Source organism: Xyrauchen texanus, chromosome 3, assembly GCF_025860055.1.
Source record: "Xyrauchen texanus isolate HMW12.3.18 chromosome 3, RBS_HiC_50CHRs, whole genome shotgun sequence".
Lineage (NCBI taxonomy): Eukaryota > Metazoa > Chordata > Actinopteri > Cypriniformes > Catostomidae > Xyrauchen > Xyrauchen texanus.
Window position 1 is genome coordinate 26,154,033 of NC_068278.1, and position 24,977 is coordinate 26,179,009.

General features: G+C 38.3%; 2 protein-coding genes across 5 annotated transcripts in view; one reads left to right on the forward strand and one right to left on the reverse strand.

Moving 5' to 3' along the window:
* The window catches only part of LOC127633275 (rhotekin-like), a 98,935-nt gene that overhangs the window by 34,484 nt on the left and 39,474 nt on the right, over positions 1 to 24,977 (forward strand). The window contains exon 1 of one of the 4 annotated variants that reach the window (XM_052112274.1): positions 19,279 to 19,766. The exons of the other annotated variants lie outside the window; for them this stretch is intronic. Coding sequence (XP_051968234.1) covers positions 19,746 to 19,766 — 21 coding nt within the window. The 5' untranslated portion in view covers positions 19,279 to 19,745. Of the gene's footprint in view, positions 1 to 19,278; positions 19,767 to 24,977 lie in introns of those variants that run through there. 4 annotated transcript variants of the gene reach the window in all.
* Positions 1 to 24,977, reverse strand: part of LOC127633288 (zinc finger protein 99-like) — a 301,889-nt gene that overhangs the window by 32,887 nt on the left and 244,025 nt on the right. The gene's annotated exons all lie outside the window — the stretch shown is intronic.

A 24,977-nucleotide genomic window follows, 5' to 3' on the forward strand; every position in this document is an offset into this window, starting at 1 on the left:
GGTGAAAGTCGTACTCTGCCTGTGTTAAGAGATTCAACACACATACTGGTTTCATAAGTTTTAGAGTTTCTCGTACCGCTTCTCAGTTTCTTTCCAACGTAAAAGCAGATTCTCATCCATTGGCTTGCGTGACTCCAACTAAAACTGAAAATCAATACAGTAGAATTCAATGACTAAAAATATAGTTTTACACTAGGCTTTGCTTTCAAAAGCACAGATGCCATCATCTTTCATCCAACACCTCAACGACACACATCCACTGTGCCCCCCAGGGACTTAACTGAGATATTTGGTGAGAGATTCAGAGGGAAAGTACAGGCAAATGCGCAAAGAAAAATCAGTTTGCAATATTACTGTAGTGTTTTTAATATTCTAATAGATGGTGAAGAACAAGTACTCAATTAGTCGATTATTCGTGCACATCCCTACAATTAACTGTGCACTAATTCCTGATGGCACTCCCACACAATGATATTAAAGCAACAATGTCATCTTTGTATCTCTGTCCTTTGTACTTTGGAGCGAACCAATAACATGAGGTGAATAAGTTTTGGATGAACAGCATTTTTTGCCATGAATTCAGCATGTTTACATAGACCAGAGCTCTACAGGTACAGAGGTCCCTCTATGCTCTCACCACAGCATATTTAATAGGGTTCCTCCCCTCAGGTGGATCACTCTGGCCTTTATGAATCCAGCACCGTATGGGTTATGCCTGCTGCTTGCTGTAATTTCTAATAGTATGTTGATTACTATTAAAATAAAAAGTGAATAAAAAGTGTATGTTGATTAATTAAATCTTGTTCATATAAGATAACCCTCCACTCCTAGATGACCTGAGTGTTAAACCTTATTATGTTAGTACAATAAATAATGACCTCAAAACTCTGGCCTCCACCCATGATCTCCTGTGGGTGTTTGAACTACATCCAGGAGAATGTTCAAATGCTTGGGAAAGGGCAGAGCTCTCACATGACCTAGGACCCCAGTGTGATCTGAATCTGCCTCAGGTTATATCTGTTCTTTGCCAGGTACAGGTGTTACATTCAACTCTGTGGTAGACAAAAGGATAATAGTTTTTACTTCCCAACAACTTGTTAATTGCATAATGTGGCCATGAAATGTGACCACACCACAGGTGGATTTATTTTTGCAAGCATTTAGTTTTTCAAAACTTCCAGGAGACATGCCTTACAATAGAAAGAAATATCTTTCTATCTTTGAATAAAAAGTGTCTGCTTAATGACTAAATGTAAAGTAAGATAGACAGAGAGAAAGCAAACTTTTGGAATGCTGAGCTTGGTTTAGTTAGGTTGAATGAATGCAAGTGATGAGCCTGAACCAAAAATGACTCCCTTTAGGGTTCATAAGGTTAAAGGTCATCAATTTGTGCATACCAGAGCCATTTACATGGTTGTTTACCTATTCATCCATACTTGAATGGCAAAGCAAGGGCCTCTTTTCATACTGTTGGGTCAGCTGGAGAGTTGTTTAAGTACCTTTGTCTTGGACTGTGAGGTTTCAAAACTCAGTCTTTATTTGTTTGTCAAGCAATAGAGCAAAAGTAGATATTTGACCACTACTGTAACTGTATGATTGGCTTCTTTGCAAATAGGCCAGTTAACATCATTATCGGATACATGTGTCCATTCTGTTTTAGGCTTTACACTCAGTTTAATTTAAGTTTTAAATGTGCCTCAATGTAACTGCTTTTTCGTGAGTAGGCCTCGCATCTGCCAAGCTCTGGCACTCCTCAGTCCCTGCAGTCAGGGTGGGGTACAGGGAGGTGTGTGCAAGCTGGTAGTGAAAGAGGGCATTGTAGTTGGTCACCCACGCCTCAGCACAGCCTGTATTGCCCCTGGCCGGAGCCCTGGCGCTGTCAAGAGCAGGGCTGAATGGACACACTGTGTGGAAGAACCAGCCAAATACTTCAACTCAAGCCAGCTTCCGTTGGAAAACAGCACCCGGAATCCAGCTGGTTAGAGGAGACGGCAAAGTTCTCACCCTGGCCCCAAACATTACAACCTATCCAGTCGTCCCTGCCCAGCTCAGGTATTCTACTAGTGCAGTAATGCCTTCAGAATATAAGCTATTACATCTAAGTAAAACCTGCTGAATCTGTTGCTGAGTCTGGCTCATCTAAGTTTTGTTTATGGTTACATATTTTTCATACAGAATGAGAAATGTTCCTCTATCCTAGGCACTATGAAAATATCTGTCATATTAATGCATTAAAACACACCACCTACAGGCCTTTCTTGCATAGGCAAACTACAGTAACAAGTGTAAACCTCCTTAAATCTACCCTGTGACAGCTAGGTTTGGCTCAACTTCTCTGGTTTTAGTGTGGATTACAATTTCACAAAGTAACTTTGGAGCCATTTTCTCAGTTTCAGGGTTATTGTAGTTACTGCATTTTGCCATTGTAGAACAACATTAAGGCCCAGATATACTGCATACGAAATCAAAAAGAAGGTGTTTTGCATTCGTTGCGGTGGTTCGTTGCAACTCGCCTGGGTGAACCTTTAGGAAAAATGACTTGCTGCCATTGGTCCACTTCATTGGTAGGTGTGACCTGAAGCTCCACCTACTAGTTTAAGTTTTTCAGTCAGTATTCAATGTGAACGTACCTGCATGCAGAGTTATTAGTGAGGTGGTGCAAATTTATCGTTTGCCTAGAGACATTTTCCAAGGCCATGTCATGCCAGGCCTAAAAAAGGAATCAAATCTACTCAAATATTCTCAAGTGCCATTTGCAGCGAAAGCAATTCACACTTCTGTCGTAAGTAAGATATGCCTCTATAACCATTATTTTGTCTGTATTCTGAAGATTAACACTCTTTTTGCTGTAGTATAAGTGTCATCATAAATTAGAATAACAGTGTAATTGGTGCATATTATGGCCGTGTATAGCATGTTAGTGCATTAGCTTCATAAATTCTCAATGTAAACAAGACAAATTAAACATTTTCTACTGCATATATATTGAAATCATCATTGAGTGGTTAAAACAGCTTCTTTTAATGATCTAGTGTGAATTCTACTCATAGAATGAGACATTTAGTCATTGATAACTAATTTTAATGTCACATTAGTTTAGTTTTACATGTAGCATCCTCAAATGCTCATCGAAATGCCTCCCACAGTGGTGTGGTGGGTGTCTGAATGTTCACAGACAGGATACCATTGCTCGGCCATTTAGAACTTTTTTTACACATGAAAGAAGAACAAAGAACTTCTCCGGAAGTATCTTGGCGCCTTTAGGGTTGGGAACCGAGAATTAGTTCTTGTTTAAAACTGGTTCCATATTTTAAAAAAAATTGTCAATTCCTGACTTTTCCTGGAACCGTTTCATGGCAATTCCCATTAATTTCTTCCATAGGCTTTTCATAAAATCCTCCATAAAGTTGTAGGCCATGAACCAAACTAAACATCACAAACTTTGTTTTGAGCCTAAAAAAGTATTTGAAAATCGGACAAAAAACAAAACAAAGGTACAAGAGTTTGTACTTACCGTTTTTCACACGGGCGCAAACTACAATCCAATAAAGCATTGCGAATTATGTTATTGAATTACAAAATAATGTGATTATATAAAACTGTTGATTTTAGGTTGTTGATTAGAAGTATAGAAACAATGTATTTTACATTTATTGCAAAATATTCCAATATGTACACAGTTTAACGGTAAATGGAGACCAACTCGATTACATCATTCACAGTGCGTCATGGGAGTTTGCAGTTGCTCCTAGGCATGTTTCCGTGATGGGAGAAAGGTGCCTCTGGTTGTTCCATGCGGAGTACTCTGTCTTACAGGCTCCAAATGGTTAGAAGCAGGGTGGGGGTGGGGTTAGGACATCTGCTGCCTCCCAGGAACAAACTGAGTCCCTTTTGTAAAATGGGAGCATGTTGTGTAGGCTTTGTTGGCAGCTGTTCTCTGACTGATGAAGCTTTGTCTGCTGGACATGGGTTATGTAGTTGTTCAAAAGGAATTCCACTATCAAACACAATGAAATACAATGAAGTTTAAATAAGGTATACTGATGATTTCAGCGGAAGCAAATACCATCGATGAACAACCTCTGAGCTCATGGTAGCTCATGGTCTTTATAGGTGTATAAGTTGTCTCTGAATATCAATTTATCTATGGAAGAAATGAATCAGATTTTTTCTTCTGAAACCTGAATCACTTATGTTTTGACTTAAGTGTACAAATAATTAACCTATGAACTCTTATATGGACCCCACAGACAGTGATGATGTGTTCTGCCTCAAGCAAAGTTTGTTTGTATTATTTAGAGTACATTTATAACAATATGTTTTTTTTTTTATATTACACTTGAATTCGTTTAAAAATGCTACAGTAGTTACCAGCAGGGTATGAAATTAGCACACACCAAATGCGGGTCCTTTTTTTGATAGTGGCAGGTAATTTTGGTCATCTGTCATTTGTGCAGAAACAAATTACAAGAATGTTGCATATGTGAATACTGCATATGATCTTTGACCATCTCAGGAAGTGTTCTGAGTTAAATTTTATTATGACGTATATCCCCTCAGAGAATGATGTGAAAACATTCAGTGGAATAGTTTTAGCAAAATCAGTGTTGCCATTGTTAAATGCAATATAAATGTAACCCTGGGATATCATGGCTCAGCTAAAGAGATGGTGATACCATGATGCACAACAACTCAGGACCCACTGCAGCCTAAGTTAAATTTTCTTTTGAGCGTGCTCTTGAGACACAGCATGCAGTGAAAGGATCTTGGTGCTAATGTTCTTCTTCACCACTACACAACTCGATCACTGGCGAGTGAAGTCTGAATATTTACGAGCCAACTGCTAATAACAGACATTTTTAGCCACATAGCACAATTTGGTCGCATATGCTAATTATTTACTCTCAATGTACAGGGCTGCTTTAAATCACATTTCACTTCTGTGTATATGTAAAAGGCCTCATTTCAAGGTTTGTGTTCTTTCTCTATTTGTGTATGCTGGCAGAATAAGTTAACTTGCCTGAACAGAATCTTGCTGTTGTTTCTGGGCTCTAATGACTTGGCATACATTATCAGGATGAACTAAGTGTGGATGGGAAAGCAGGGTGAGAGAGAGGCCTGATTTGCTCTGACATTGTCCAGTCAGCTGCTCTCCACATTGAAAAAAAGCTCAAGATAAACAAACAGTCTTCACGCATTGGACAAACCACTCTCTGTAATTTAATTTTCTCCCCTTAAAAGTTTTACGATCTGATAGGGTGAGTGACTTTTTTCCCTCTTTCTCAGCTGGATGAGGTCTTGTTGGGTTGCTGCGCTGTTCTTATGGCAACCTCCCCTCTTACTGCCTGCCCGCTTGGCCGTGTAATTGAATTAAGTCGCAGTTGGTAGTTTTGGACAGAGAGGTGAATTGAATAGCAGGAGGGTCACTTTAGCACCAATACTAAAACCACCACAGCTTCAGCCTCTAGAGAATAGCTTGCAATTTAGGACTGTTGCTTCTCAAAAGCCTCAATGAACACGGATGAGATAATATACTTTACGCTGTTTGTTCATCCTTAGCACAGTTTGATGGGAACCATCTGGCTAAGCTCCAGGGATATAACTGTTGAAGTGTGGGGTGCTTAGCTTATCTGATACAGCTGAAGAACAGCCCTCATCCTCCTGGTACTCTTTGCCTTTGAGAGAACGGATGAGGCTGTGTGGCCTGTCTGGATGTTCATGTTTGATTTATCACTCATCCTCAGCTCAATATGCAGCACTTAATTTCCAGCATTGTCAGTGCATTTTAATGTTGAAGGGGATCAAATTGATTTTGTAGCCCAAGGAAATGTGCCACATTAACTCTTTCCCCGCCCGCCAAACACAGAATTTTCCGGGTTTCTGTGTTTTAGGTGTTATACGGTAAGGAAGACCCCTGTGCATGTTTTGAAAGAGTACGCAACTCTTTGATCAAAGAAACAGACTGCGATCGTCTCAAACATGAAGAAGTGGAGTATTGAGAAGCTCAAAATATCAGACATACATGCCTTTTTCTCAGCTTTTTGTCTGAAATGTAGTTTTTTTGACAAAACCTACCTCTGTTCAAGTCGCAATAAAAAAAGAACACATGAAGATAAAATCAAATCGTTTTTTTTGCCTAAAAGCAGAGGCTCAGATCTTTTTTGTGATATATAGCATCTTCATATATTCATGGAAGAAAATATTCTGCGGGCCATTAAAGTTTAGCGAAAATCATCAAAAACCCTGGCGGTGGCTGGCAACTTTTTTTTAAAAACGATGGCGGGGAAAGAGTTAAAGGGGTCTTTACAAAGCCAAGTTAAAGGTGCAGTATGTAAGATTCAGAAATTCTTGTTATTAATGACACCTGTGGCCGTTAAGTGAACTGCAGCCTGCTACCCGTTGCTCGTGCTCGTGCGCACACTCTACAGGGATGTGAGCGAGCGAGCATCGTCCAAAACAATGACGTAATGTACAAAGAGACCGAACGTGATTCACCAGCATCATGCTGACAGATGAGGTAGCTAAATTAAAATGACTTTGAGACTAAACTAAAACTACTAGTTACTAGTACATACTGATACACACATACAGCTACATACTATCGAACTATACCAGACAGCACTATTGTATGTTTTGTATGTCATGTTGTACTATGATCAAGAAACCAGCATATTTGCTTAAATTTATCCTGTATACCTGACATTTAGTATAAAGAGAAGACCGTTTAAATTATTTGAAGGTTACAAAGCAAGGTAGCTTGCAATTCGTCAGCGTTAGCAGGCATGATCACGTTAGCTTAAATTACACAGATCAATCCTCATAGCACTATAATTCACATGCTTTGCAGTTATGTAAGCTTACCTGTCCAATAAGAAGAATGCCAATTCAGGGTCTGTTTTGATCCCCAAAACCGAACGATCCAGGAATCAAATGCCGATGTTCACTCTAGTTTTCGCTCGACCGCAATCACGTTCCTGCTTAGCCAAATGGGATTCAGTAGATAAATAATTAAAAAAATTTTTGGCTTACTCTGAGATTGTGTAGGAGTCGGTGTTGTGCTGTGAGCCGGACGTTTGCTGGATTCCATCTCTAAGATAACGTTACCTAGTGTTGCAGTTTGTTGTCTCTGTTGAATAGAGGAAGAGATGCACTAAGGCAAGGCTCTCAGGAGCACGCATAAATGTCACATCCTTTGGATTTTCCCGGCAAAACCAACCCACTCCCTTCACATGAAAATCAGTCTACAGGCTTTAATAATTGGCCTAGAAAGTCCAGGAAGGGCTCATTTAAGTTGCATTGCAAGCCGTTCACTCATTGGCAAAAAAAATATTAAGCGATAATAGTTACGTGGCAAAGACGGAGCTTATTTTTAATTTGAGATTGATTACGTTGTGATTTTGAGGGGTACATTTATGGTTGGATACATCGCATTACAACCAAACTGATATACAACGCTGCAATGCTATTGAGACAATCATCAAAAGAGAGGGTAATTAACCATGTTTTGAAAACCTGTCTCTGCAAAACGTTTGCTAAACACGTTTTATTATAATTTAATATAAGAACTTTGACTCATTAATGAATATTATTTAATAATAGTGAATGTTTTTCACTGACTGTAAACCTCCCTGCCCTGGGTGACGAAATGTTTGCGTGGTGTAACACACCTGCATCTTGATGAAATGGGAGTTGAAGAGTTTCCAAGTTAGAAGAATGACATAAAGAGTCATTCCGTTGCACTTTCCCCAGTTGAAAGGTGGAAATTCTGACACTGAGTTGAATGGAACGCTTCATGAATCATCACAGCAACAACAATATGGAGCATCGCGTCTTTCCCTACAGGAGCGAACACTTGGAGACACACACACACACACCAGGCCTGTGGAAGGTGGACTCAACGTGCAGAAGCAGCACATATACAACAGGCGAGTGTTTTAAACTGCTAGACAGAGCGCAGATAAATGGAACAGAATGCTGTTGTCAGGATATGAAATAAGCTTGTTTTGAATATAACTAGAAGCTTGTTTTTTTTATTTTTTTATTGTGATGACTAAAATAAATTATTTTACAACGTCTCTTTCTTATGAATTAACTTCATTTAAATAAAAGAATATTCCAATATTAATTTTTTTTATGAGCTTAAATATTCAAATACCACATTATTGATGAATGCCCAGCCCTAATTTTCACATCTAACATTACATTTTTCATACACTAATGGCTAAGTTTAGGTATAAGTTTGGGTTGGGTTTTAGACTTGATAAAACTGTCATTCATCATATGTGCATGTATAGCAGAAAATAACTCTCTTTGTGGACATTACACCTAGAAACTGGTGCTCACACATGACCATTACGCCCAAGAAACTTGCCACATTAACGAAAAGTCGACCTACTCTTTCCAATCTCACTGTGAGATCAGTCTGTTATTTAAGTTGTCAAACCACAAAAATACAAATTTGTTACTGAAAAAAAATGGCTATACATGCCTATAAATGTATTTTCTAGCCTAAACTAAAGTCAGCAATGTATGTGCCTTGATAATGTTTTGGTTCAAATTTAAGTGGCAAGGAAGAATTTTGAGCAGCCCCCAAAGTTGCCGATAGATGCCAAGCAGCAGTGCCGGTGTATGTACATTCATTGAAAACAATAATTTCCATTTTTTTGACTGTCACATTTTGTGTGCGACCTCTTTTACTCCACTTTTCTGTGTCTAAGATGTTTCGGTAGTCCACTTGTTGCTAAAAAACTTAAAGTACAATAGATAATCCTGTTTCAGCTCGATAATAGCTTCTTTTTATGGTACTGTTATGTTAAAACAATATTACACAAGCAAGATTGTGTTAACATAACAATCTTGCTTGTGTAATATTGTTTTAACATAACAGTACCATAAAAACAATATTACACAAGCAAGATTGGTGTTATACTGAAAATACATGTGGCCAAATCACATCTGTGCTGATATTTAGTACAGCAGCTCATGTGATAATACTTACCAAAACTGTGGTCTGAATTTTTCAACAGATAATTTTGTATTCCCATTGAGCAATGTGAAATTGGATTATATGGTGTTACTGCACAGGTGTCTGATGACATTGTATTACTCATTTATTTTGAATAAAACATGATTTATGTGAACCGTGCAAAACCCTGACCTGCTGCCCAATTTCTCAAAGCTTTAAATTCCAATCTGTCATCCCTGGCCTGAACCTCCCTGCAGTGTAGTTTCACCTCTTTATTATCTAGTGCTCAGGCATCTATCAGTACCTGCAAAATGGATGATCTACATTTCTGTGCTTGCATCATCAACAAACCTTACCCTGAGATTTATGGCTCCACTGGTGAAAAATAGATTTTCCTTGTGAGCATGTGTTTAAGCAGTGTAAGCCTCCATCCTCATCGATCCAACTCCTGCTTCAGGTCTCCGTGTAGCAGCAGTTACTGAGGTCCATGCAGGCCTATTTGTGTTACAATGCAAGATGTTGAGAGGCACAAATTGTCTATTTCCGTTTGCTGATTTTATTTATATTGCTTAGAGGTTGCTCATTCATAGCTCAGGAGACTTAATTTCATCAACTTTGTATCAATTTTGTCTCAGATGTTTCTGCTAAAATGACTTTGGAGAAAAAAATACTCAATGTACAACACTGTTAATAAGACCAGCATTTGTTTTTTTTTGGATGCTAGTTTTAAGTATGCTGGTGTGTTGGTGTTCCTTGCCAGTTTCTTAATTAGGTCAACTAGAGAAAATTCTATGACCAGTCCTGCATTATAAGAAAGGCCATGCTGGTCAACCAGCTTCACTACTATTATTATTGTTATTATTATTTTGTATTTATTAAAAAAAAAAATATATATATATATATATATTGTATATTGTGCTCACCCAGACTGGTTTTTGATGGTTACTGCTGGTCAGGTGCTGATCTAGGTGAGCACAATATACAATATATGATGATATATATATTGTATATTGTGCTCACCTAGATCAGCACCTGACCAGCAGTAACCATCAAAAACCAGTCTGGGCCAGCATGGAAATGTATGCTGGTCTAAGATGGTCTTTCAGCAGGATAATTAAACATTTGTTGACATTTTTTATAATATCTGTCTTATTTGTGATTTTTCTCTCTGACTCCTCAGAGTGAGGCCATTCTGCAGCTTTATAATGTAGCTCATAGTTAAACTGTATAGGGATCAAGATCAGACAAGAGGGCCTCCTTTATAAAACTCAGGGCTGAAGCAGAAGATCCATATGGACCTTTGTTTGCATCCTCTTTGAAGCCCCCTTATTTATGATGACAGTTTGGGTTTAGGTGTTCACTATGGGATGATTTTTTTTTTTATGGGAGCATTTAAGCAAGGTCTTTACAATACATTTGAGTCCAGTTATGAGTCTTAGTTTACCACCAGTCCACTCTAAAAGATTAGAGGGGTATCAGCTACTATTAATACCAGTAGTAGTTCTGTTAGGTGTTAAATCCTTTCATATTAAATCTGATTTAAATGAGCTCAGTACATCTTATTTAATACTCTAGAAAGGGCCAACAACCACTGTTTACTTAGCAGGTTGTTTACCTTTCCATGCAAATTGATCTGTTATCAGCTGCTTAAAACAAAATGTGTTTTAGTCAGTAAGCAAGATGTAATCTTGTCATGGTTAGAAATCCTTTAATCCAGATTACTGTTCTGCTGGTTAAAGTAGCTGCAGTATAGATTATGCTGGAGCTTTCCTCCATCTCTTATTGGCTAAGGTATGAGCTTGTGTTTACTCTGTAGATTAACCCCTTTTTGACAAACCCCCATCTAATACTTAACATAATTGGCTGTTTGTTACCACCCATATTGGTAATTCTGGTGTTGCTTTTTCCAAAAGCTCCTCTTATTGATATAAACATACCTTTGTCAATATATCTGATGTTGCTCACACTATAGTTGTACTAAAAATCATTCATCTTGTTAATTTGGCTCTGTGTTAATTATATAGTACACAAGAATGTGTTCTCACTTAACATTTTGTTGCTTGACCATGAAATTGTTTTGCTTTTAAGAGATTCTCTGTCAGTAGTAGGGCTGGGATAAACGATTATTTTTTAAACGATTAATCTAGCAATTATTTTTTCGATGCATCGATTAATCTAACGATTAATTTTTCCAGTCCGATTCGATTATCTCCCCATTAATTGACTAATAGCAATTTATACATGTTGATTTATATATCTGAATGAAAAAAACATGAATTCCTTAACATTGCAATATATGTTTATTGCTCAATAAAACATATGTAGCGTTCAATAAAACCTTGAAGCCTTGAAAACACATAGTCCTAGCTTACTGAAAAAAGTGCATCTTTTAATTCTTCATTCACATAAAAATAACAACAACATATAGTAATACACTCTGTCACTCACCTTTTTCTTAAACTCAAGATTCAAAAATAAAATTCAAGTAAAAGTGTACAAGAGCAAAATAATGCATTCTGATGTCTAGCATTCAATAAAAAAAATAAAAAGGTCACCCAGCCACTCTTTCTTAGAGCTATTGAAAGAATACAGTAACTATTGTAAACTTGGGGGCTTTAAGCTAATACAGAAAGTGCTTTTCCAACAAAAAATAAATAATGAAAATAAACATTCAGAATTCAACATTTATGTTGAACATAGGCCTAGCTTACTGAAAAAAGCATCTTCATTCACATGCAAATAACAACTTACACTCTGACACTTTCCTTTCACCTTAAGAATAGTGTGTGTGTGAGTGAGTGTGTGTCACAAAATACAGTCATATATTGGAGTGGAGTAATGTGAGCATTTTAACATGCAGCTGCTCCCGGGTGGCACCTCTTCAGGTGCTGGTGCATTGCCATGGTGCTAGAATGGAAGGCCATCTCTATTTTGCAAAGACGACATATCACGGAATTTTTTCCTTTTAAATTAAAGAATTCCCATACTTTAGAGGAACGAGTGCGTGCCGCCTTGCACTTCTGATAGTCTGAGGAGCCACTCGTGTTGCTACTACTCTCCGGGGCCGCCATCTTTGTTTTGGGTCTGACGAATCGACGCGCATATTTTGCGTCGACGTATTTTTTGCGTCGACGTCATCGATGACGTCGACGCGTTGTCCCAGCCCTAGTCAGTAGACATTCTGATTTTAAATATTCAGGCCTCAGTCAGCTGTATATGTTGTAGATTGGTTTGTTTGGTTTGCAAAAATCTATATTTTCAAAAGCCTTTAGTAAATCTACTGATTAAATAGCACTACTATGAGCTAGTGCTTTCAGCTTCATATTTTCTTGTGCATAAACTCTGTAGATGGCTCAGTAGTTTTAAGAGGAGTCTGATTCTTAACTGTGGAGAGTGTTTACTTTTTGTGAAGTGTAATCAAGAGATTTGTGGATAATGAGAGTAAACTTTAACAAATGTCAGCGAAGTAGCAATAATAGAATGTATGTATGCGCTTTACTAGAGTAAAACAAGTTTAGATTTGTATGCATGAACAAAAAATGTGATCCTAAAATGGGCTTTATATATTTGTACAAAAGTTAGAGATTTGATTTGTATGCTTGGATTCCCCTTGGTTTACAGAAACATATTAAAATTGGGGATTTGCTTACTTTCCCTCTGTAACGAAATAGGCAAAATGTTAAATATTTAAGGAATAATTGAAGACTGTGTGTGTTGAATTATTGAAAAATAATGTACACCCAGAGGTGGTAATGCGAAGCAGAGTTTTCAGGTTTTCGTCCCTAAAACACTCTTGTGAGTAGAAATACTACAGCTTCAGCATCTTGCTTTGATACAGACAAAATCTTAGTTGCTAGTTTGAAAGCATCACTTAAGAAATCTGAAAAGAGGCTTGGGCTGTTTTAAAGAATTTATTGGAGTAACAAGTTTGTGTTTGTGTTTGTGTGTGTGTGTGTGTGTGTGTGTGTGTGTGTGAGAGAGAGAGTGCGATAGAAATAGAATGGCAGCATGTGTGTTAGAGAGAGAGAGAGAGAGAGAGAACGTGTTTACCTGCGTGTGTCGCAGCTCTCGTCAGCTGTAACATCACTTCAAATTGCAAAGCTGTTACTACAGTTTGTTGTGGTATGTGGTCAACTTTCAAACCACATTGCTCATTTCCTGCCTCAATACACAACTACTCCGGAGGGGGAAAGGCTAGCTGTACATTTCCCTCAGGATTTATTGATATTAAAACAATACTGCAATGTGACATGCAGCACAATGCATCTGTGAAATAAGAACAAGTCAAAATTTAATAAGAGATAGAGAGACTGAGGCACTGTATTAGATATGATGTATATAGTGAGGAAGGAAATAAACTCCAGAGGCAAGGTTAACACGCCTCAGATAGGAAATAAGATTTTGTTTACTTTGAAAAGGCCATTGGAAATCACAAGGCACTACGGGAGAGTTTGAGAAAGTTGCAAAGGTTACCAAACCTAATGGACTCTTTTGAACTAAATTATTTTAAGAGAGCAATGGAGGAAATGAAACATTTAATTTATGTGGTGAAAGGTATCCGATAATTTAAGCTGCAGTGTGTAATTTCTCCACAGCTAGCAGCACCATCATAGCAAAATAGGTTCAAGTAATGCCCCGAGTTTGGATTGGGACTACCTGTTTGGCTTAGTAATAGAAGACAGAGGATGAGTTTTATACTTATTTAAAAATTGTCATTTATTTTTGCTGTTCTGTTTGGTGCAGCTAATATTGCAGATGTTACCAGGGTTCCCACAGTCGTGGAAAACTAGGAAATATTCGAGAATTTTAACATTTTATTTTTTAGGCCTGGAAAACTTTAGTCTTGGTCCATTTTACATTTACACTGTTTTTGGAACACGTCAAACCTAAATGGCTATTTTATTTTAAAGAATGCAATTTTAAATTGTATTTCTCCTATATTCTTCATTTTCACATGTTATTTTAAGTCTCTCCAATTAAACTCACTAGTCCTTATTTCACATGAAAGAAGATCTCTGAGATTCTGTGTTTCTTCATTCTATCATCTCCACAGCAATAAATTAAATGGACATCTCCTCTTTGTCACTGTGTGTCTTATATACTGTTTGTATGACCCCAATGGCCAAGAACATTTGACAATATAGAAACAATAAATGAAGGTAAAACCGAAGTGCTTTGCATTCACAATCAGAATCCTTTTTTTGCATTAACCTCCTCAGACGGGACATGCATCAGAGTGCTTTAGAAGTGGTTAATGTCTTCTGAGTGCGGACTGCGGTGTGGCTCAGTGAGATGATCAAATTCCAATTGAATAAGACGTGCGCCTTTTAATGGTATATTTGCTTAATGTTTCCTTATTTGGACAATTGTATGTGTTTGGAATTTCAAGTGCACAATAATCATGTTTATTTCAAATAGCTGCATTCATGCAATTATTTAATAATCGTGACAGGCCTATTTGCTTACATGCTGTAGTGATGTCGGATTTGTCGGTGAACCGTTCTTTCGAGTAATTTCACAAGGATTTTGTGAAACAGTTCACAAATTGGTATAATGATTCATTTACAAATTTCAATTAAAAAAATCTACAGTATAGTTTTCTAGTTATCACAGATGCATGGAAACCTCATTAAACAAATTATAGAAATTGATTGGTCAATAAGGGTGGGAACCTTTTGTTGCACCCTGCAAACTTTACCAATCAGCAGTGCATGTATAGGCTAATCATCCCTCTCCTCACATGGTAAGGAAGAAATCCAATGTTTATTTTGTACAACTTTAAGTGGCCCTTTAGAAGTAGAACTGACTGATTCAAGCGTTTATTTATCTTTTAGCTGAGCTCCACTAAAGCTCTTCATTATGACCTACAGGATCTGTTGTTATGTTTTCACTCTGTATCCAAGCAGGCCACTTATGGCACTTTTCCACTGCACGTTACGACTCGACTTTACTCGCTTTACATTTCCGAGCTTTCTTTTCCACTGCTGTTTAGTGCCGCCTCAACGTGGGTGGAATTATAGGCAGATCATCATAGTTGCACCTCCTCTACTGCTATGATATCATCTTAACCGCAAGCTATAGTGGTTTTAAAGCAAGCTTTCTTGTAGCTGGTCAACTAAATAAAGTGAAGCTTTCAAGCAGAGTATAGAGTTAACCAAACATACCATCCTCCGTCGTGGATCAATGCAGTCCAGAGCACTCTCCCTCCCATTGCTCGCCATTTAGATAGCGTCCATTTGGTTGAACCACTTCCACTGTTCCTTGATAGTTCTGTAGTCATTTTTTATTTATTTATTTTTTCCTACACTGTTGGTAGGTCTGCTGAGATACTTCCTGAAAGACTTTTTCATTTTGCGTCATTTTGTTCGTTGCTAACGAGAGGAACGTCTGCACCTCGTTTATTGACCATGGCGTGGTTTTGCACACAGCCATTTCTTTTTACAATTCAAAAGTTGCGTGAACAAATGATACTGATATCGCTGTAGCTATAACTTTAAAACTAACATGTTGATGTCCCGTGTCTCTGGTAGTGACGATTCTCTCTGACCAATCAGTGATCTGCAGGGTTTTGACGTCACTTTTAGTATCGGCTCGGCCTGCTTTGAACCTCGACCGAGGTAGTACTAAAAAAAAAAGAAAAGTACCAGGAACTATCCACTGTGGAAAACCCCCAAAATGCGAGCAGAGTCGAATTGTACCGTGCAGTGGAAAAGACCCATTATTGACCCTTTTAACTTGTGCTCTGGCTTCTGGCATTCAGTCCTATGGGCTTCTGGATGTATACTGTATACTGGCAAATATATAATGCACTCTCATTCCACAACACATTTCCTGTCTTAATGTTTCTTCCTCCCTCTCTGCTCTTTTTGTATTTCACTTCCACATAAACACACACAAATGTTTTCTATCATGGTGGGGACTTTCCATTGACGTCTATTATTTTCATACTGAGCTAATGATATTTTTTATCACCTAGGTAAACCTAACCCTTGCAGAAACCTATTTGCAATTTTAGATTTTCAAGACATCATTTAGTGTCTGTTAATCTTTTTAATTGTGGAAACTGTTGGCTGGTCCCCACATGTAGGTGATTTCTGGTTTTACTGTTCTTGTGGGGGCATTTGATCCTCAAAATGTAGATAAAACCTGACTCACACATGCACATTACCACTAGGCTAATTTTACTACATGATTGGTAGTCTCTGGCCCTGACACATTCTTTTGCTCCTTGTGACCAATAACACTGTGTTGCAGTTAGTGCAGCTGTTGTTGAACAGATCTTATTACTGCACTGATGATTCTTCATTCTTATGAAACCATTCCCTAACTGTGGAATATGTGTTTCCATGTGGGTGTTGAGGTATATTGAACCACTTGTGGGCACATTCAGTACATTTCCTTAGGATGTGTGTGAAATTGTGTCAGGTCAAAAATCTGCTTCCCTCACCATGTTCATCGAATTTTAGAAGACAATTCCCTGCTCTACCTCTCTTCCTTACCCCACTTCAGTCCCTGCTTTCACATAAAATTTAAAGTCAACAAGAAATTGCATTCACAAGCCATTTTATTTCATAATCTGATGTATTTACGAGGGAAACGGGATATTAAATGAGAAAATTTAAGACTGGACTTGATGGAATTGATGGATTGTGAAATATATATATATATATATATATATACTCACCTAAAGGATTATTAGGAACACCTGTTCAATTTCTCATTAATGCAATTATCTAATCAACCAATCACATGGCAGTTGCTTCAATGCATTTAGGGGTGTGGTCCTGGTCAAGACAATCTCCTGAACTCCAAACTGAATGTCAGAATGGGAAAGAAAGGTGATTTAAGCAATTTTGAGCGTGGCATGGTTGTTGGTGCCAGACGGGCGGTCTGAGTATTTCACAATCTGCTCAGTTACTGGGATTTTCACGCACAAACATTTCTAGGGTTTACAAAGAATGGTGTGAAAAGGGAAAAACATCCAGTATGCGGCAGTCCTGTGGGCGAAAATGCCTTGTTGATGGTAGAGGTCAGAGGAGAATGGGCCGACTGATTCAAGCTGATAGAAGAGCAACTTTGCCTGAAATAACCACTTGTTACAACCGAGGTATGCAGCAAAGCATTTGTGAAGCCACAACACGCACAACCTTGAGGCGGATGGGCTACAACAGCAGAAGACCCCACCGGGTACCACTCATCTCCACTACAAATAGGAAAAAGAGGCTACAATTTGCAAGAGCTCGCCAAAATTGGACAGTTGAAGACTGGAAAAATGTTGCCTGGTCTGATGAGTCTCGATTTCTGTTGAGACATTCAGATGGTAGAGTCAGAATTTGGCGTAAACAGAATGAGAACATGGATCCATCATGCCTTGTTACCACTGTGCAGGCTGGTGGTGGTGGTGTAATGGTGTGGGGGATGTTTTCTTGGCACACTTTAGGCCCCTTAGTGCCAATTGGGCATCGTTTAAATGCCACGGCCTACCTGAGCATTGTTTCTGACCATGTCCATCCCTTTATGGCCACCATGTACCCATCCTCTGATGGCTACTTCCAGCAGGATAATGCACCATGTCACAAAGCTCGAGTCATTTCAAATTGGTTTCTTGAACATGACAATGAGTTCACTGTACTAAAATGGCCCCCACAGTCACCAGATCTCAACCCAATAGAGCATCTTTGGGATGTGGTGGAACGGGAGCTTCGTGCCCTGGATGTGCATCCCACAAATCTCCATCAACTGCAAGATGCTATCCTATCAATATGGGCCAACATTTCTAAAGAATGCTTTCAGCACCTTGTTGAATCAATGCCACGTAGAATTAAGGCAGTTCTGAAGGCGAAAGGGGGTCAAACACAGTATTAGTATGGTGTTCCTAATAATCCTTTAGGTGAGTGTGTGTATATATATATATATAAATGAGCCAGGTAGTTGAAGGGGAGGGGTTGAGAAATAAGGGAGAGGGAGAGCAAGTTAATAAATTTTGATAAATTACAAAGACAATAATGTTTTTTTAGAATAACATGTGCCAATGAATTGTACACCCACTCTCTCTTTTTACCTTCCTCGCAATTAATTTTCTCCTAAACCACATGAATTTTTTTTTTCATGTCTAACAACATTCAGTATAACTCCAGTGTCACTTTTACTCTTGATTGGTACCACTTCGCTACAAAAGGACCCACCAGCATCACTGCTCAACATCACACAAGGCGACTTGGCATTTACCTTCTTTCTACTTACTCCTCATCTTGGTGAATGGTACCTGCTGTGCTACTTGGAATAGCCATCTGAAGTGACAATACATTTCAGTGTATGTCTGTCAAAGTCCTGGCTCCAGTCCTAACTGAGCAGGCACTAATTAGGTGTGTCATTGATTCAACTCATTAGACTGTGTGAAAAAAAACGTTAGAGTTGAATAAAATGCTACTGGCTAGTGATATTGCTCTGGTCTGAAAAGTTTAGATGTGTCTGATTACACAAACATGCAAGCAAGGGATTTGATGTTCTAATTATTGCATAATGCATATAATGAAGGCCATCAGCATCTATAAAGTGGCAAATGACCTCAAGTTAAAGGGTTAGTTCACCCAAATATAAAATTCTCTCATCATTTACTCACCCTCATGCCATCCCAGATGTGCATGACTTTAAGGTTTTTAGAAGAATATCTCCGATCTGTAGTTCCATAAAATGCATCCAAAAAGCACATAAAGGTAGTCCTTTTTACTATGAATTCTCCTCACTACCCAATAGGTGGCAATATGTACGAAGAATGCAAATTGACAAAAAAAGAAAGAAAAGAAGAATGTTAAATATTCATCTGTTTCTAAACCACACTTATTATATCACTTCTAAAGATATGGAGTTAACCACAGGAGTCTTATGGATTACTTTGATACTCCTTTAGGTGATTTTTGAAGCTTCATAGTTCTGGTCATTCACTTGCATTGTATGGCATGTATGTGCTACATGACTAAAAGCATGGTATTGCCACTCTGAGCAACTATATCCATAAACAAAACATAGTAATACCATGCACTTTTTTGCTACTTTCTATTAGTGAAACAATATGTAACAGCACATTTTATTGTACAAATTATTACTAGTGCTTCAGCTATTAATCTGTATCTTTAATCATGAAGAAGCTCCTTGGCAACTTTTTCTCTTTGGGCTTTATAAAGATTTAATTGGTTGAACACAGCGAGCTGAAGTGCTGATCTGAACCATATTATCCACCTGCTCCACTGAGGCGCGTAATTCCGAGCATTCACTGCTATTGTTGGAGAGGTGATGTAATTCACCGTGGACTTGTAGCAGACGACAGAGGAAGGGGAGAAAGATTACTGTGGTCCAGCGCTTCTACTGCAGGGATCTACATCAGGATCTGTTTACATCCTTGCTTTACATGCCATCAAGGAAAACCTTATGTTTTCGATGACCCTACACAGGACTATTCGGCACTGTGAACCTACAGAAGTCAGCACCGCCGCCCCCTCTCCAGCCCCGCTGGTTGGCTCTCACCAAAGCTCGTTAGACCCACTCTAGGCTGGACAGAGAGAGAGAGAAGAGAGTCCGAGTGATGACAGCTGGGAGATGAGCGCGGCCAGATGACCGTGTCAAACACCGACGGTCCCGGGCAAGCATTTATTTTCTGCCATTGTGAAAGTGCCACGTACCGTTTATCGGGAAGGAATGGAGATTTCGTCACTTCGCGAATCTCGGGGTTGCTGTGAATGAATGTGTGTAGGATTCTGATTCTTCCAGCGACTCTTCAAACATGAATAATACAAAGAAGCAAGTAAGTAATGGCATTTTGACTTCGCACGCAGCTCGCGGTTTCTCGTTCAACCCGGTGTGCGCGCGTTTCATCATGGCACATTTTGCGGTTACTTTCAGCAGTTTGTGGTATAAATGTGGGTTATGTCGGAAATATACCCTCAGAATGATGGTAAAGTAGATGTATAATGGATTGTATGAGATGAGGTAGCGCTGTGTGGTTGTGTGCAGGTGCATGTGTAGCAGCAAGGTCAGATGATGCCCACGCGCACTCAATACCTGCCTGCATACATGAGAGGATGCGGCGAGTGCATGATACCCAGAGGCGACTTTTCTCATTTCAGCATGATTGTTAGGCTGCTCCATTACACTACATTTTGTCTTGATGATTGAAAATTCCTTCATGGTTGGCCTACGTTATGCCTGGCTCTGTTCTTATAATTAAAGTAATACATTATCTAGTCATCTTTCAATTTTATGAATCATCTTAATTTATTGGAGGATACAAATTTTGTATTTTTTTTGCTGCTTGTTCAATTTACTTAATTAAAATCAACTAAAGCAAGACAATTCCAGAACATTTTGTCACAACTTGATTTCATTGCCTTCTATCCATTTAAAATGTGTAAAATGGAAGTTGACTTAATCTATTTGAGTTGCGTCTACATGAATACTTTTTATGATGTTAATGTAGCATTGATGAAACTTGACACGGTATTTCTAATTCCCAGCACGCTTTACATGGTATTCGACAGGGAGAGTAAATGTTCAAATTAAGTGCTATTTTATGTGTTTTTGTAAAATATGAATATAAAGGTGGTTAATTGTTTAATATTTTATTATGTTGAGATTGAGAAGATTTTCTGTTAAAATGGTGTTTTGGGTATTACCATTATGGGGAACAGTGGAGCTTCAGCTAACGGTGAGGACGGGAAGATGTTGCACATGAAGTCATTGCTCGCTTCGTTGAGCAATTGCTGTGCTAATCATAATTACTAAACTAAATTCTGCTTCCAACCAGCATGTATTTAGCATGCTAGTATTCACTTTCACTGGTAAGTACATAAAGAAATAAGAGATTTATTTGAGTTACATTGACATGTTTTTCAAATTGTTTTTACCCTATTCAACTAGGGTCTTTCTACACAAAGTGTTGTAATTTTGAGTTAAGAACACATTTTAAACATGTGGATCCATTAAACATGTGGATCCATTGTCAAGGATTGAATCAAGTTCCGCCAAAGAGCTGTTTTTTTTGTACTGAAATGACTTTACAGAAGGGATGAAAGTTTGACATCATTACAAGAAGCTACATAAACCCAATCCAAATTAGGTTCTTGGTAATTAAATTATTTAATAACAATTGCATTAATTTGTTTTGAGGGTGTGGTAGGAATTCTTTATTCTTGTCCTTTTTTATCATTGTCAATCTGGAATGAAACAATGAATGCTGAAGTAGTGGATCTTTTCACAACTCTCTGATAGAAGGGAATTGTTTCAGAAATATAATTAACAAGGGTTGGGTTTCTGTCGGGCCCATTGCAAGATTTTTCCTGCTGCTTTTTCCAAGCGAATTTGTAATAGAACTAGAGAGCTTGTGATGTAATCTACCAGGTTGAAGCTATGGTTGAGACACATTAAGTCTTCTTACACACTGTTTATGGCTAAGAGAGCATTAGCTTTTAAACGTCTGTGAGTCTTATCTTGGCGCACACATATGGGTCAGTATGTGGTCTGCTTACGTCAACAGGTATTGAATATTATTTTTTTCTGTCACATCTACAGTAGTCATACAAATCTGCACAGAAGTGTTGTAGTACTCAAGTCATGATATTCATAAGTCGTGACTCGTCTTGGACTTAAACACTATTGACTTGAGCGTTGGATGCATTCTGACTTGAAGGAGAGGACGCGTTACAACCATTACCTTTTGCGTTCTGCACTTTTATGGCTTGAGATCACATGCATGCCATGCACCGAAACGGGTACATGCTTTCTCTTAAAACTGGACTCACACACTCAAATCTCACTGTTCTCCTTCAAAGAGTGTGTGTGCACCACTCAAAACATGGCATGTGTACTCTCAAATCTATTATATGTTTATTTTATTTTCAAAACGATGCATAATGCAGCCTTATGGGTTCCTTTGCACTAGAACCCGACCGATATGGGGCTTTTGAGGCCGATACCGATTATAGAGGGGAGAAATTCACCAATTACCGATATGGTGGCCAATATAGTTCATTTTTGAGCTGGAATGAAAACAGACCTTTTCTATGTGGATTGTGCACAGATGTTGCATGGATATGACAATGCAAAGGTACTCCAAGACTGCTTTCTTAATCAAATATTTTCTATCAAAGAATATTTTATATTAATATTAAACATTGTCAACAAATTCAATAAATGAACACTGAGAAAATAAAGAATAAATAAAAATACAATTAATAGCTCAATAAACATCAGTACTGGATGTTCAGTATCAGCCAGTTGCTGACCATTTAAATAAAAATACAATGAATAGAAAATAAATGAAAAAGAAATAATAAATTCAAATGAAATAAATGGCTAAATAAACATCAGTACTGTTTAGTATTATTCAATGCTGACAAGTCAAGGCAAGATATTTTTATTTGTATAGCGCCTTTCACAACACACATCGTTTCAAATCAGATTGAAAATATGATTGTGACTATTTTAATACTGCCAGTAATTTAGGGGCAGGTTGTAAACCAAGAAGCATTTACTCCTGCTGAGTCAAGAGATAAACAGCGGCAGCAGCGTTACACCGTATTCTGCTATACAAGTTCAGGGGAAACATTCAACGGTGGAAAACCAGACTTTTAAATATTACATTTTATAAAAGCAATGACTGGAATTGTACAGTTGAAGGGGGTACCAAACTGTGAACAAAACAGTTTGGTGAATACATGTTTACACATTAGCTTCCACTCAACTGACATGCTTCCCAGCATTGCATCTCACCAACTAGGTAAAAACATAGCGTGACACTCAATCAACACTCAACAGACACAATCCACTACCGCATTATTGTATGCTGAACTTCAAAGTTTCTCTGATTACCTTTCAATCTGCTATATTTCTTACTGCACTGACAAACTATAACTGGCTAACAGCAAACAGATGCGATAAACATGGTTGTCAGGGACAGAGTTAATGTTATATTAGTTATACTGAAAAGGGAATATGATGGGGTCATTGTTTATTAACTTTCCAGTATGTATTTCACAAACTAGTTAGCAGCTTACCGAGAAGACACTGCTTAACTGTGCACCGATTAACTCCGCCCTGTCTGCAGAGCCACCGTCAGCTCAGCTCTGTAAACAATGGAGTTGGAGCACGCTCTTCTGGACAAACAACTTTATGACACCAATTCAAGCATTGTTTTCTGCATTATATGTTCTGAAAAAAAGTTTTCATATGGTAAACATATATGACGATACCGATATTTTGGGGAAAGGATAATATCGGCTGATAATATTGGCAGACCGATACATCTGTCGGGCAATACTTTGCACTAATTAGTCGCCTAGCTCCGACAACGCACTGACTGGCCGTTTGGTAGTTTTGCACATCCCTACCTTTTTCCTGCAAATTATACACTTGCAAATATCTAATCATCCAATCGTGTGGCAGCAGTGTTATTTATAAAATCAAGCAGATATGGGTGAGGAGCTTCATTTAATGTTCATATCAGCCATCAGAATGTGGAAAAAATTGTATCTCATTGATTAAGACCGTGGCATGATTGTTGGTGCCAGACGGACTGTATTGAGTGTTTCTGTAACTCCTGATCTCCTGGGATTTTCACGTGCAACAGTCTCTAGAGTGTAATAGAATGGTGCAAAAAACAACCAGTGAGCCGCAGTTCTGTGGACAAAAACGCCTTGTTGATTAGAGAGGTCAACGGAGAATGGGCAGACTGGTCCAAGGTGACAGTAATCCAAATAAACACACGTTACAACAGTTCTATGCAGAGAAGCATTTCTGAACATGCAACACCTTGAGGCGGATGGACTACAGCAACAGAAGGACCCTTCTTGCTACCACTACTGTCAGCCAAGAACAGAAATCTGAGGCTGCAGTGGGCCTGCCATTTGAGTACCTCAGCAGAAATTCAGATTTGACAGGCCAGGTAATGTTTTTCCAATCATCTACCGTCCAGTTTTGGTGAGCCTGTGTCCACTGAAGCCTCAGTTTCCTGTTCTAAGATGACAGTAGTGGTAGCCAGTGGGGTCTTCTGTTGCTCATCCACCTCAATGTTCGTTCTGTTGCATGTTCAGAAATGCTTTTCTTCATAGAACTGTTATAACTTGTGGTTATTTGGGTTACTGTCACCTTCCTGTCAGCTTGGACCAGTCTGACCATTCTCCTCTGACCTCTGTCATTAACAAGCCGTTTCTGCCACCTATTAGGTACAGAGACAGATTGCGCTCTTTGCTTTGAAGCTTTCTTGGGATTGTTTTGAATCATTTCAGTCATTACACATTATATTTACTCTCAGGAGTTCAATCAATACATTTTTATGTGGAAAGGTTTGGCAGCTTATTATGATGTGCAGGATTCAGTTAAGACCTGCTTGCTGCTGCAGTTAAATTATACTGTCGAGTCTGACTGCATTTAAAGAATCAATATTTGCTGTAGAGAGATGCAATTCCTTCCTCTAAAGTGTCTCTAGAGCTGCAGTCACAGCTTATAAGAATTGCAGCTTGAGAGAATCAAAGCTTGACACTGTAGCTATTGTGATATTGTGGTTAAGATTAATATCTTGAAAGATTGATTCAGGGTTAGTGTGTCATAGTTAAACTAGCAGTTTAATTTAACCATCATGGGATTGACATATTTACTTACAGGTGGGAGACTTGTTCTGTTCATATAACTGCTAACAGGAGCAGCTTGATCGCATGGGTCCGTATGAACAATAAACTGAAGTCAAGCTCCTTTTCTGTTCTTGTCATAGCCGAAAACAATAAATATAAAATCAATTTAAATCAAAGATGGTGACTTCTTTGAACAGTCTTATCACAATTTATATGAAGATATTTAATAAGCGAGTCCAATCGAGAAGTTTATCTTTCAAATCTTAATCAGGAGCGGCTTTGAAAGCTTTTTAATGTTTTTATTTGTAACTTGATGGGAGCATCTTTGGTGGAAAACAGCAATGAAACAAAGCTCATATCTCCTTCTCTGTGAGTTATCAGAACCTGACATG